At 40.8% G+C, this 15,684-nt stretch overlaps 1 protein-coding gene across 2 annotated transcripts in view; it reads right to left on the bottom strand.

Annotated features, from left to right (window-relative positions):
• The window catches only part of ITGB1 (integrin subunit beta 1), a 52,997-nt gene extending 39,442 nt beyond the window's left edge, over positions 1–13,555 (bottom strand). For both annotated transcript variants that reach the window (XM_037137006.2, XM_053670975.1), the window contains exon 1: positions 13,429–13,555. In XM_037137006.2, coding sequence (XP_036992901.2) covers positions 13,429–13,449 — 21 coding nt within the window. In that variant the 5' untranslated portion in view covers positions 13,450–13,555. The remainder of the gene's footprint in view (positions 1–13,428) is intronic.
• Between the last annotated feature and the right edge of the window lie 2,129 nt (positions 13,556–15,684).

The raw sequence follows: 15,684 nt of genomic DNA on the forward strand, positions 1-15,684 counted from the left end.
ATTAAATTTGTTCTATTTCCCCCCTATATGCCCCTCCACCCTGCACACCCCTCCCCCACCATTCCCCCCCTTTAGTTCATGAACACGTGTCTCAAGTACTTTAGATTCTGTATTTCCCCTATATTCTTACCCCCACATCTATTTTCTATCTACTGTCTATACTACTTATTCTCTGTACCCTCTCCCCTCTTCCCCTTCGCCCACTCCTGTTGCTAACCCTCCACGTGATCATTGCTATGGTTCACTCCTGATCTAGCTGTCCTCTTAATTTGCTTTTGTTTTAGGTGTGGTTGTTGATAACTGTGAGTTTGCTGTCCTTTCACTGTTCATCTTTTTTATCTTCTTTTTCTTAGGTAAGTCCCTTTAACATTTCATATAATAAGGGCTTGGTGATGATGAACTCCTTGAATTTGATCTTATCTGAGAAGCACTTTATGGGCCCTTCCATTCTAAATGAAAGCGTTGCTGGATAGATCAATCTTGGATGTAGGTCTTTGGATTTCATGACTTGGAATACTTCTTTCCAGCCCCTTCTTGCCTGTAAGGTCTCTTTTGAGAAATCTGCTGACAGTCTGATGGGCACTCCTTTGTAGGTGACTGTCCCCTTAGCTCTTGTTGCTTCTAGGATTCTCTCCTTCATTTTAATTTTGGCTAATTTAATTATGATGTGCCTTGGTGTGTTCCTTCTTGGGTCCAACTTCTTTGGGACTCTCTGAGCTTCCTGGATTTCTTGGAAGTCTATTTCCTTTGCCAGATTGGGGAAGTTCTCTTTTATTATTTGTTCACATAAGTTTTCCACTCATGACTGCTCCTCTTCCCCTTCTGATACCCCTATAATTTGAATGTTGGAATGTTTAAAGATGTCCTGGAGGTTCCTAAGCCTCTCCTCATTTTTTTGAATTCTTGTTTCTTCATTTTTTCCTGTTTGGTCATTTTTTCCTTCCTTCTGGTCTACTCCCTTGATTTGAGTCCCAGTTTCCTTTCCATTACTATTGGTTTCCTGTGCATTACCATTAATTTCAATTAGTTTAGCCTTCGTATGTTCCTCTAATTTGTGACTAAAATCAACCAGTTCTGTGAGCATCCTGATTACCAGTGTTTTGAACTGTGCATCTGAAAGTTTGGCTATTCCTTCATCACTTAGATTTATTGGCTCTGGGGCTCTGAGTTGTTCTTGAGCCATGTTTTTAACTGTTTGTGCCTGTTACGTATGAGGATTGAAGCCTTAGTTGTTTACCAGGGAGGGGCCACCCAGGTCACTGGTTTGTGATTCTGTATGTGGGGGCGGGGTCAGAGAGGGAGCAATGGTGGTCCTCTCCGCTGGCCCAGTCCGTCCCACTGCTTGCCCCCCACCCCCGCCTGTTTATCTGAGCGGAAATGTGCGAGCCTGCCACCCTGCACCATGAGGTCTCAATGCTCGCCTCTTCACTGGTTTATCTGCACCCAAACGCTTGACCCACCACAGACAGCCAGCCGCGCCTCTTCCCTGTGTCCACCCATAGGTAGCCCCGCACCTGGGATTGGTGCCTTCGGCTGCTTGCGCACCATCCCTGTCGGGGATCTTTTTGGCCAACCTGCTCCGCTGCTGGCTTCGCCCCTCTTACCGGTTTAGCTGAGCATTTCGTTGTTTTCGGACTCTGTACTGTCGATTTTCTGTGTGGTTTGCGTGCATTTATTGTTGTTAAAACTTTATTGTTTTTAGATTTGGTTGTGCGAGGATGCAAGGTGTTTCCACCTACGCCTCCATCTTGGTGGAAGTCCAGGTTCCTAAAATTTGTATTTAAAATAAATAACAGCAGCAAAGCCTCGGTGTTTTGTGTAGCGGCTATACTGGACAAAATACGGGTATTTCTGAATGTTAATATCACAGACCACCTTAAAAAAAGATCAGGGTGGCAATAACATAACTAATAAAAAAATTAAATTAAAAAAGAACGATGTGAGGCTTTTTCCTCTCATGAGGAAGCAAACATAGAAGAGGCTAAAAATAATAAAATTATCCTGAAAAAGAACATCTAACTAGTAGAAATTTGAATCAGAATGCTGGCCACTATTTGATTTCATCCAGGGGACTGCTGCCCGCTAAGGACTACTAGAACAAGATCTACTTGTTTATTACAGGGCCAGGCTAGGCATACACCAGGCACAGACAAGAACACAATATGCTGAATTTTGTACCAGCAAGTAACATCCCTTTTATTTTAGCACCTTGAAATGACTATAATACTAACAATAACACTAAAAATAATAACAACTAAAATTTCCTCCAAGTGAGGTTGCAATGACATTACCTTTGTTTTACAGATGTGGAACCAAACCAAAGAAAGGTTCAATACTTTCTCCAAGTTATACAGGTGAACTGAAACCAGACCACCTGAATCCAGAAGCTGTGACCTGACCTTATGCTTCATTAAACTATAATTTTTTGAAGGCCTACTTGGTCACTATTTTAAAAGAACAAACATCTTTTTAATGTTAAAACTGACTCAGAGCACATAAATGAAAGGACCTATAATGTTTTATCAATTCATCTGTTAGGCTTTCAGACTGAATGGAGGCCAACAAAAGTCATTTTAATTATTAAATCTCATGAGTCCACCCACAGGCTCTATGTCTCATTCATACAAAAGCATTTCACCCTACTATCATATTTTCCCATTTTCAATTTTATCTAAGGGGTCAGAATACATTCCTTTAACAATAAATAATCTTAAACACCTCCCCCAGGTAATCTCATTTCAGTGGTTAACAGCCACAAATATGTGCACTTGTTCCCACTGTCAAAAATTGTAACTGTTAAGCCCCGGCTGGTGTAGCTCAGTGGATTGAGCACAGGCCTGTGAACCAGAGGATCGTGGTTCGATTCCCAATCAGGGCATATTCCTGGGTTGCAGACTTGTTCCCTGAAGGCCAGTTCCCAGCAGGGGATGCACAAAAGGCAACCATACATTGATGTTTCTCTCCCTCTCCCCTTCCCCTCTAAAGATAAATAAATAAATAAAATCTTTAAAAAAAATGTAACTGTTTTAATTTCCATTGTAAACTCATCTCTATTCATCAAGGTTACATTTCATCAAGGTTACATATGGTTTTATGTCCTGTTCAAACTTTCAAATACACACTTATTATTTATTAATGTTTAATAATGTCACTAATAACTCATCTGGCATTTTCTTCCACATTTACAGATAAAAGTCTTTAAAAACTTCATATGCACTACATTTGTAGGAATTAAACAATTACACTTCGGGGAAAATTACTTTAAAAAAATGTGGTGTGTTCACCTTTTGTTTCAAGTTTTAAAATAAGGTGCCCAAAAGCCAACTGGTACAAAAAGGAATCATCCACGAAAGATTTCTGCCTTTAAAAGTTTGCACAAGGGCACATTTTAATTCTATACAACTAATTAAATTCAAGTAAATAAATATTATGTGTCTACCATGTACCAGACATACAGGGGTAGGCAGAAATAGGTTTACAGTTGTTTGTATGGGGAAAAATATAATATAAAAATAACTAATAATAATATAAGAATAAACTCTGTGTTTTGCATACTCATAACTATAAATGTACTTTTGCCCCTCCCTGTATGTAACAAAGCTGGGATGTGAACCCAGTCCTAATTCAAATGCCCAAGCTATCAATATAAGTAGGTTTCTAATGAGAAAAGTTGTTTGGGAAGCTCTGTTGCTACTTACTCTTCTGCATCCTCTTCTCTGAGCTGGAGTATAACAGGAACTCCCTTAGCCAGGGCACAGGTAGCCAGGGGCACTCCTGGCACTAATCTGTGACTCAACTATCATTTTCAGGTGCAACTGTTAATTTCCCTTACCCTGTAGAAAATGCCTCTATTCTATTTATCTACTGTTACATAACAAACTGTTCCAGAACTTAGCAGCTTAAAACAACAATATGTGTTATATTCTGTAGTTTCTGAGAATCAGGAGTATAGGAGCATCTTAGCTGGATGGTTCTGGCCCAGGGTCTGTTCTAGATTTCAGTAATCAGAGGCCTGATGGATCTGCTTTCATCCCACTTCATCTCACACAGGAAGCAATCAGATGGGACAGCATAAGTGGAAGATGGACCTCTCTGAATTCTCACCATCAAATGTGAGGGTGAGAGACTTCCGCCAAGATGGAGGCATAGGTGGAGACGCCGTGCTTTCTCACACAACCAAGTTTAGAGACAACTAAATATTAGCAACAGAAAACACAGCCAGAATACAGAAAATTGAACTTTTCGGAAGTCTGATAACCACAAATTCTTCAGTCTGACCGTTAAAAGGGGCGAAACCAGCAGCTGGCAGAGCGGGGTTGCACAGGAAAACTTGGTCAGAGGGACTCAGGCACAGGGTTGGACCTAGTGAGCGACCCAGCAAGCGACCACGGGGAAACAGCAAGGGAGCAGGGCTGCGGGTTGACTGTGGTCAAGCATTCATGTGCAGATAGACAAGCAAGGAAGTGGGTGGTGAGACAGGACCCAGCAGGTCCTAGCACGAGCAGCAGCAGAGGGCACCGCCATTTCCCCTCTCTGACCCGCCTCCACATGCAGAGTCATAACCCAGCGACTCTGAGTGGCCCTGCCCTGGTGAACCACCTAAGGCTCTTCTCCTCACCCAGTGTCACAACCCAGTGACCTGGGAGTCCAAGGCTCGACTCCTCATACTTAACAGGCACGAACAGACCAAAAATGGCTCAAGAAGATCTCAAAGCCCCAGAGCCCGTAACTCTAAGCAATGAAGACATAGCAAAACTCTCAGACGCACAGTTTAAAACACTGGTGATCAGGATCCTCACAAAACTGGTTGATTATAGCCACAAATTAGACAAACATATGAAGGCAAAACTACTTGAAATGAATGGAATTGCACAGGAAACCAACAGCGATGAAAAGGAAACTGGGACTCAAATCAATGGAGTGGACCAGAAGAAAGCATAATAATGGCCAAACAGAAAAGAGTCAAGAAGCAAGAATTCAAAGAAATGAGGAGAGTCTTAGGAACCTCCAGGACATATTTAAATGCTCCAACATTCGAATTATAGGGGTACCAGAAGGGGAAGAGGAACAGCCACCAGTGGAAAACTTATTTGAACAAATAATAAAGGAGAATTTCCCCAATCTGGCAAAGGAAATAGACTTCCAGGAAATCCAGGAAGCTCAGAGAGTCCCAAAGAAGTTGGACCTGAGAAGGAACACACCAAGGCACATCATAATTACATTAGCCAAGATTAAAATGAAGGAGAGAATCCTAGAAGCAGCAAGAGATAAGGGGACAGTCACCTACAAGGGAGTCCCCATCAGACTGTCAGCTGATTTCTCAAAAGAGACCTTACAGGCAAGAAGGGGCTGGAAAGAAGTATTCCAAGTCATGAAATCCAAAGACCTACAACCAAGATTGCTCTATCCAGCAAAGTTTTCATTTAGAATGGAAGGACAGATAAAGTGCTTCTCAGATAAGATCAAATTCAAGGAGTTCATCATCACCAAGCGCTTATTATAAGAAATGTTAGAGGGACTTATCTAAGAAAAAAAGATTAAAAAGACATGAACAGTGAAAGGACAACAAACTCACAGTTATTAACAACCACACCTAAAACAAAAGCAAACTAAAAGGACAGCTAGATCAGGAGTGGAAACCTAGAAATGAAGATCTCAAGGAGGGTTAGCAACACGGGAGTGGGAGGAGGAGAAGGGGGGAGAAGGTACAGAAAATAAGTAGCATAGGCAGTAGATAGAAAATAGATGGGGGGGCAAGAATTGTATGGGAAATATAGAATCTAAAGAACTTGAGACACATGGTCATAAACTAAAGGGGGGTAATGGTGGGGACGGGGGGGTAGGGTGGAGGGGAATGAAGGGGGGGAATAGAACAACTGTAATGGCATAATCAATAAAAATAAATAAATTTAAAAAAATGTGAGGGTGAGAACTGGGGGTGAATTCATCCAGGGCAAGAGCAGGTTTCCCCTTACAGGAAGAACAATTAAAACTCAAGCTTGTTTTTCCCCTTTGTCTGGCAGGAAATAGTAGGTGCTCTGTGTTTATAGCCCAAACAGTAAGTTAGAATTAATAATTAGCAAAACCTTACCAGAAAGGATGAAAAAGGAAGGAAAAAAATAGAGAACAGGAAAGAGAAGAGGCTACATATTCCAAGGCAAAGATGCAACTAACATCTCATTTGAAGTACTTTTCCACCCACTGTAGATAAAGAGAACAGTGCTCTGAACTAGAAAACATACTAAAACTCACTATTACCACCCACAAGAAAAAATGCTTTTTAGAGCAGACCCCTTGTTATCCAGTCATAAGGTCAGCCTGAGACTAATCAGCTACAACAATGGTTTGGTGGCTGCAAAGCATAGACTCCCAATACAATGTGAAAACCTGAGAACAGCTCATAATAGGACTACATATACTTTAAGAAAATTACAAAATAACAGAATGAAGACAAAATACCCACCTTCTCCAAGAAAATGAGCTTATGGAAGATCAATCATCACCACCCACCACTCAGCCCTCAAGTGCAAGGGAAAGAAAAAGAAAGAATATACTGCATATTGGCAAATAAAAAGCCCCCAAGACAAGTAAACTGAAAGTGGAGGGAAGGAAGGGCAAGAAACTTTACTAGGAAAAACTTAGACAGGACAAAAAGTGAAAGAAAGTGAAGAATCTTCTTTGAAAATAGGAGAAAATATACATGAATTCATACGCTTGTTGAAGAATTTAGAAAATCTCAAATATATCTTACAGTGATCAAAAATAGAAAGACTACAAAACTAGGGGGAAAGTTGTACAGAGAAGGAAACCTACGTCGAAATCGTTAGAGCTTACAAACACAAGGAACACAACATGACAGGAAGAGCAGGTTTGAGAAGAGCCACACAGAATTCAAAATAATACAAAACAATTAGATACATTCTGATACTATTGATGATGATCTAATAAATAGACAACTGGAATAACTGCAACCAGTGCCAGAAAAGGAGTCTTATCTAAGAAAAAAACAAAAAATAAATAAAATTTTAAAAATTTAGTGAAGGGGCACAATATAAACTCCAAGACTGCAGAAGGACGGACTGCAGAAATACAAGCAGAAAAATAAAGACTTGAAACAAGGCTATGAGCCATTTTATTAAGGGCGGATCCCAAATGAGCATGAAAAGTTGTCTGAAGGTAATTCTTCCCAGCTCCTCTTTCCACTCAAAAGTGACATTGCCAAGCAACTGATACTCTTCAAATTAGCCCAGTGAGCTGTTCCTTCTTCACATTTGCTATGTCTATAAATGCTGCCTTTTCCTTGAGGGGAAAAGAAAAAGTAACAAATTTGGTTGGAAAATTTTACTCTGAGGCAAGTTTACAAAAATAACTGTGAATGGAGCTAGCAAAAAAAAAAAATCCATCCTGATTAGTGGGATCAGGAAGTACTTGAAAGCAAGATTTCTTCCACATAATTTCAGTTAAGAAGAATTGTAAGCTATGTTCCCAAATGTGTAATTTTATCCACCCTTTAAGGTAGATCCCTCCAAAATTCTTACTTGACCAAAACTTTAGTTAAGTGTTGACTATATCATTTGTCATATCTCTCTGCCCTACAGGGGAGTAAAACAAGCAGTGCTGGGTAGCTACCATTTGAATGTATAACAAATGTTTTAAAATCTAACAAAACACAGGGAGAAATCACTTTCTCATTTTACTCAGCACTAAGCTGGGAATATTATCTACCTCAGAATTGTTGTAAGGGTAAAATATGACCATGAATGTGAAATCTCTTAGCAACAATTATCTGTATAGTGATATACATATCACAGTTTACCGGATTACTGAATTTTCTTCTTAGAAGCACCAAGCTATATGCTGTTGTGTTTCCCTAATACAACATTACATTAAATACACTTTCTCAAACTATAACCTCCTCCAATAATCATAGATGACCCAGAACCACCCCTTTTAAGAAGCACTAAAATAATAATTTGAAATAAATCATACATAAGCTACGAAATATTAGAGGTAATAAATTACTATTCCTAATTGCATAGAATATGAACGCTAAATTATTTACATATGCATTTGATAAACATAGACATGTGATATGCATACTTCAATTAGTACCTTCTCAACAACTTCATGCAAATACTTTCCTTGTCACTCCATTGAAACTACATTCCCTACAATAAAATTAAACACTAATTTTTCTTCTACCTCTCTGGCTTTGTTTGTTTGTTTGTTTGTTTTGGCCTTCACTGGCTCTTAAACATATTCTTCGTAGTGCCCAGCACAGTAAATGACAAACCTTTAGTGATGGATGCTCCATAATAAGTGTTGTTTTTAAGTCTATTATAAAATTCCTATTGTAACTAATCGTGTTTATGTCTGTGTACCTCACCAGACTAGAGCTGGAGAGCAAGAATCCAGGTCTTCCATGTTAAAAGTAGTCAAACAATATTTGCTAAATCAGACTGGATTCTGCCTTATAACTAAACTGTCTTTTGAATATGTGACCCACATGCCATCCACACCTATGCACTTACTTCAGTGCTAATCTTTTTCTCAAAGTCTATTAGAGAATATTACTTGTATGATATATTGTGTAAAATATTCTTTGATACTTGCTGTTTCCCTAGATTGGATACAATTTGTCCCAACTCCACAATATATTCAAGAGCAAGGTTGATGCAATTTCTTCCTCTACATCCACTCAAGCACAGCATTTTTCAGGTAACTGGCATTCAGTACCAGATAGATTAAAACATAATATACAACAGAGTTACATCCTGCCAAAGAGGTAACAGTAATAGATTTGGCTGGTCAGCATTGGCAGGTTTTCCCCACTTTCTGGTAACAATAAACGAAAATGATTGTTCCTGGGAGAAGAGAAGAGCTGTACTCTGCAGTGTTCAGGCCAAGCAGGAGCCACCCTTCAACTCACAGTATGAGGGAAGGGTGGAGACCAGTACTTTCTGGTGTAGATGCAAAAGTCTTAGAAGGTTGCACTGAAACTCAGGTGTCCCACCTCCCAATCATGAAACCTTTATTGCATCAAACTGCTTCTCTAATTGTCTCAAAAAACTACGAAGGCTGTCTTTACCTCATACACACCAAGCAAAGGCAAAACCCACAAATAACCGACACTCACTAAACTGTCAAACAAAAGAATTAGAAACAGGGAAAGGGAAATGCTTTTTTAGACTCCTTTGCATCTACTCAAACCTTGATTGATAAGTGTTCCCAGGTTCTCCTTGGCCCCTTTTCACTCTACACTGTTCTGTTGGTATTTTCATCTGCAGCCTAATGCTTCCTCTATCACTTACAGACTAAGAATTCCCAAATCTACATATCCCAACCACACTTTTTCTTTTTTTTTGAGCGCCCATTCTGCACTCTAGACATCTCTACCTATGTATGCCCCATTTCACCTAAAAAACAACAACAAAAAAAAAAAACCCTCAGCATTATACATTCATCATTTCCCTCAGTCAACCAGCACCACCCCCTTGTGGTCATATTGCCTACCCTGGAGAATGCCACCATCAAACCAGAACCCTGTGTCACTTGGATTTCTCTCACCTCTCTTAACTCAGACACCAAGCTTTATCAAATCTCTCTCCTAAATACAGTAGTTCTTGTACCCCCCAACTCGATCAACTCCTATACATACCAATGGTCTCCAAAGCTTTTTGATCACTCACCTTTATTACCTAAAAAATTTTGAGCATATATATGTACCCAATATATATGGGTATTAACTTATTAATTAAAATACATGTATGTCTACAGCAATATAGTAAGATATGATAAATCACAACAAAAAGTGTCTTCCTACACTTCAGTGAGTCATTTTACACATCCCTGGGGCTCAGGGACCTACACTTTGGAAACTGTATAATGGCATTGGTTCTACAGTAAGAAATAAATAAATGTGTACATGGTTATTAGAAGCAGTTTGGTTTTACTCACACGCAGATAATTCATGATGAGATGATAAACCCATGCTTTGTCATATTGCCAAATATAGTTAACTTTATCTTCTAATGCCACAAAAAGTAACTTTTAAAGGTAGTTGACTTCTAAAAACCCACACTGTACTATTTTCTTAATAAAACTTAACTATGTAAAAGTCTTAGAACTAGCCATCTTAAAAAAGATGACATTATGCTGAGTGAAATAAGCCAGGCAGTGAAAGACAAATACCATATGATCTCACCGTTAACAGGAAGCTAAATAACAAAACAAACAAGCAAGCAAAATAAAAACAACGACACTGAAATCGAGAACAGGGGGACAGCGACCAGAGGGGAGAGGGGAGGGAATTTCAGGGGGGAGAAAGGAAGGATTTATAGGAACTAGCATGAAGGACACATGGACAACTACTAAGGGGGGTGGGAAGGGAGATGGGGGGCAGGACGGGTGGGCTGGGAAAGGAGTAAAAGAAAGAATACTGTAGTTGAAAAATAATTTTAAAAATAAATAATTTTTTTAAAAAGATGACAAATTTAGCAAGTATAGTGTGACCCCTTTTGCATACAGCTCCTGAAAAAGAGGTATTACTTTTTTTCCCCACTTACATACTGAAATATTTTAAGGCTGCTAATGTTCTGGGTTTTATGGACTGCATCTCCTTTAACTGAGGTACATACTGTAATATTTTTTTCCACTTTCTACATCTATAGATACTGCTGCTATTTCAGGACCCTTTAATGTACGCTTCCCTACTTTATCCATGTCGACATATCCCCCTTATCCCAAGACTCCCACTGCTACAACACCACCAACAACAAACAAAAAATCCATAATACGTAACTAAAGTTAGACTTGACCTACTAATACAAGAGATATTTACATACTTGCATATTATAACAATGCCCTAGGATTTTACCCATACCCTGACAGATTCTAATTTTCCAACAGTCCATGTGGATCCTCTCACATAAGTTCAGCTTGTTTCACTTTCAGAAATGTAAATTCTCAGATCTCGAAGTGCTGAAATTTTTAGCAGTTAGATGTTTCATCTCATCACTCTAGCAGTGGAGTTAAGACTAAATATTAAAGGAAACTTTTTTTCTGATAGAATATTATACTACTCCCCCATGCTGTGATCCACAATTTATTTGGCAAGAAGCCAAACAACAAAGATATTAAGTGGCAAGCATTCCATGAAAACCAGCCATGTTTAAACTTTCGATTAATTTTATTATTATACAGTGACCAAATGTCCATCCCCAGAGTCACTCCTACAGTTAGGAAGTTACTGACACAGATATAGAACTACATATCCATTCAGTGATGGTAAACTGGGGTGGATTTAATGAGTGACCAAAAAGTTGAGAAGAAAAGCTTGTTAAAATTACTAAATTCTGTGATTTTCATTATTGTTGATTCTATAATTTTCATGTGAAGACAGCTGAGGAAGAATAGAAAACAATCAGTATAGAACTTAATATTCTTTTTAAAAGAACATTAAAAAATCAACACTATTAAAACTTAAAACCTTAGGTCTGTGAAGTCAACATATATGATTTAAATTAGAGTTTATTGCTTTGTATTTACAGAAGTAAATATGGTTAATAAACTAACCATATCCCATCCTTTAAACTAGCATTCTAATAACATCTTTCATTTTGTACTGCATTTTAGGATAAGGAAAATGGCTTTCTCCTCAAATGCCTGTAACCAAAATGCTGTTGTTTCATCTGTTTTCTGTTTAACAATTCATCACCTTCTTTCACTCATTTAATATTGATAAACCAAAATTATTTGAAAATATGAACATTACAGTGGGATTCTTAGATGAGTCTTGTCCCCTCTAGTCCACAAATGTAGACTAGGTAACGTCCAACTAAAATTCCTTTAATCATTCCTATAAATGGTAAATTGTACAGAATAACAACAACAACAATCATAAAATAGGTTGTATGTAGTTTAAGAAAGATACCTAATCAAAATTCATTTAGCATGTATTTCTCTGCCATCAAAAGGGTCAAAAACAATTCAGCAATTCTATGCACCTAAATATCTATGTGGAATGCAGACCCAAAGAAAACTTCCCAGTGATTTTTATCTATTACATTCTGAGTTTTAAAAATCTTTTTGATATACCAAAAAGGAGTAAACTCTTGAACACTGACTCCAAGTGTTTTACATTTGATTTTCATAACTACACTGTAGTTATTGAAGGTAACCTGTTAATTCAAACATGGGCTCCGGAGCTAGACCCCATGGTTTCTCCACTTACTAGCTAGATGACCACATGCAAATTACTTATTGCTCCCTGTGCCTCAGTTTCTTCATTTGTAAAATCGGGATAAACAGCACCTACCTCATTAGATAGGTCCCGGGATTAAATAATATACTACATATAAAGTGCACAGAGCTAAGATGTGTTCTGTGTGTTTACTAAGTTATTATAATAATTGTTACTTTTATTAGTGTAGGTATTCTTCTTCCCATTTTAGAGATGAGGAAACAACAGCCAAAGGAGTGTCATCATTTAACCAGTCACCACTAGTACTAAGTTTTTTGGCTCAAAGGCAAAAATTTTATACAACAAAAACTGCTTAGGCATTAAGTAATGATACTGTTTTAAAACACCGGTTGTACACTATGAAACCTAAGAAGGCACACGTAGTAAAGAAGATCAGGGCCATGTCGAGCATTAAACCAGGGGACCCAGAGGGTCGCCCAGCGCTGGCCACCGGCCGCGGTACACCCCGTGCTGCAGTGCGGCTTTCGTACAATATCTGGACACGGAAAGCCGTGCGCCTACTCTGAGCACTCTCCCGGTGCCCAACGGCGGCCGGGTCCAGCCTACACTCCCCGGTCCAATGCTGAGGGGTGCCACGACTATGCACTTTAGATGAACAATTCCCTTATTGTGGTAGTTAATCACTGAGCTCAACAGTGTGCTAAGGAAGAGCAGCGGGCCGCACACTAGAGCAAAGACGCAGTCGGGACCGGTCAGTCTCAGCAACCGAGGGCCTCACGAAGCGGCCTCAACTCTCTTCCTTACTTGCCCACGCCCAGTGGGCTTGAGCAACATGCTCCGCCCTGGGACCCTGGTTCACTGGAGCCCTGGCCACGCGTCAGGCGACGATCGCTCTGAGTGGCGTGTGTCTGAGCGGCCAGGGTGGCTTCCTGGTACTTCACTAGCAACCCCTAAACCTTGAAGTAACAGCTCCCAGGCCGGCAATCCTCCCATCTCCTCCAGCCCATTTCCTCCAGCCCGGGATGGACGGGTTCTGCGCCCTCCCGCAGCAGGAGCCGACTAGGCGAGGGCTGCGCGGAAACTCCGGAACGACGCTGGCGGCCCGCACTTCCGCTCCCGCCCGAGCAACCACTGGATTTTCAGTCCGGCACAAAGGTCCGACCGAGCTGCTGCGCACCCGAGCCCGAGGCGGCCGCTCCTCCCGCCCCCCCGCCCCAAGCCCCTACCTTCTCTCGACACCGTCCCATTTCACGAGGTAACTCCGGCGTGCTGCTCCACGGTTCCCGCTTGGCTTCTCCAGAGGGCTGGCGCGACCTCCCAGTCACGGGCGCGGCGGGCGGCGGCGGCTCCGCCTTCTCGGGGAGGAAAGGCGGGGACTCGCTCGCCAAGAGCGGCCTCCGGATGAGAATCGACCCCGCGGCCAGGGCCTCCTCGGCACGCCCTGCCTCCTCCACACGCCCCGCCCGCTCCTCCGGCCGCGGCTGCCTGCTGCTTCCGGAAACGCATTCCTCCCTGGCGGCGTCAGCCGCGCCCTAGGCAGGCGAAGAATGGGCAGGAAGCTTGAGGCCTGGACCTGTGAGCTGGCCTGCTCCGGAGGGACTCGGGCTCTGGGGAGGGGTCGGGACGCTGTGGAGACCTGCGCGGTGCCTCAGTTTCCTCTTCTGCTAGGAGCTGAGATGTTGGATGGATACCGAGGCCCCGCACAGCCTACTGCCCTCCCAGGAGAGGAGGCTGGACTCTGCTTTCCCGCCGGTCTTAGGTTCTGCCTCCCCAGAGCCACTGTTCTCTCTAACCAACCCTCTCTTTTGCCCAAGGCTATCCCTTGAGTCACTTTAGTCCCGGGCACATCGAGATAGTCCCCTACCCTGCAATGCTCCGTGGGCCCCAAACGTTTTCCTTATTGGAAGGGAATTAGCTAAAACCAATATTGTGTCTCCGGAATGATAGTTCTCTTTACTTGTGTCTATAAGAAAGGTGAAGACTCAGGAAGCGGATCCCTACCAAATAAAATGGAAAGGAGGAAGGTTTTAGAGAATGCTGAGCTGGGGAGCTGCCCTTGTTAACCTGGCGGTCCACTTGGGGGAAACGGATGAGAAGGAAAAATTTCATCCTTAAGTATACAGTTTCCATTTATCCTCACTTTTTTTATTAGGTGGGGATGGAACATTTAAAGGAGAAGAGTAACATTCATTATGAGAATGCTGGGCACATTTTGGTAAGAGGAGTGAAACCTACACCAACCATGTCATACTGAACTGAAACCCAGTAATTCAGAAAATGCTACAGACAAGCTGAAAGTGTGAGCTGCCACCTGGTGAGCTGCAGCACCCTCTGAGAGCAGAACTTACATTATGAAATCTGACACTGAAAAGTAGTAGTTCACTTGCGGGAGCTTAGAAGCTGGGATGCTCATTTGGCTGTCACTCTTTGGTATGAGAAAATAAAGTAATCCCACCTGTGGGATATTTGCACATCGCTCATTAGTAAAGTCAAATCTGTCAGTTAGATAATCTCGTAAGACCTCTGAGAAATTAGCATGATTTTTGCGGCTTCCTTCATGGATGACTAAGCTTAAGAGGCTAAATAAATGTTTTTGTATTAATATCCCAAAGGTAAAGTCGCCACGAGACCTCAGCATTCTTGAATCCAAAGGTATTGGCTATACCACTGTTCAAAATTAAGCAGGACGACCTGGTGTCAACATAGGAAACCAGTTCAAAAAATAAAGCACATGTCATCCATGGTTGATTTGTACTACATTTCCCAGAATTTTCTTCCCTGTTTGTGATTCGAGGAGTCAATCTTTGCCAGAAGAACATTATGAAGTTTACGTTTTCGCAACCCTAAACAAAATTAGTTCAAGGACAATTTTATCATCTTTTTGATCCCAGATTCGAACTCCAGTGCAGGACACATAATATGGTCTCAGCCAATATTTGATAAATGAATAAATGGGTTCTTTTGCTCTTCTGGGACCAGGCCAGAACATTTGGCTAAACTGAGGTATAATTAGCAATTTATGTACAGAAGTCATGACCTTTTGGGAAAAGAGAAAGAAATATATTCTCCAAGAAAAGCAGTGATTGGTCAGGAATATGACTCTACTTGTGATTTCACAGAAATATTAATCAAAGGACTGTTAGCTAACTATAAAATTTATGAACAGTCTGAGAAAGGATTAGTCAGACTTACCAGGCTAAAGAAGAAATCCTAGTAAGAATGAAAAGTGCAAGTCTCATTGCTAGATTATAATAGAATATTTGTTAGTATCTCGATATAAGACAAATCATATTTTACCTACATTGTATCCCAATTATTATAAAGTTACTTCTGCCATATCATAAGTCATTATGTCAGATATTTAAAAGTTGGCCTTTCCATTAGTTTAGGCACCATACCACTATGTGCTCTTCAAAATCTATCTTTCTTTACTTACCATTTTCCAAGATAAAGTTTCAAAGTTACTCACCAGCAAAGACTTT

Source organism: Artibeus jamaicensis, unplaced genomic scaffold (genome assembly GCF_021234435.1).
Source record: "Artibeus jamaicensis isolate MK-2021 breed Jamaican fruit bat unplaced genomic scaffold, CSHL_Jam_final contig_659, whole genome shotgun sequence".
Classification (NCBI taxonomy): Eukaryota; Metazoa; Chordata; class Mammalia; order Chiroptera; family Phyllostomidae; genus Artibeus; species Artibeus jamaicensis.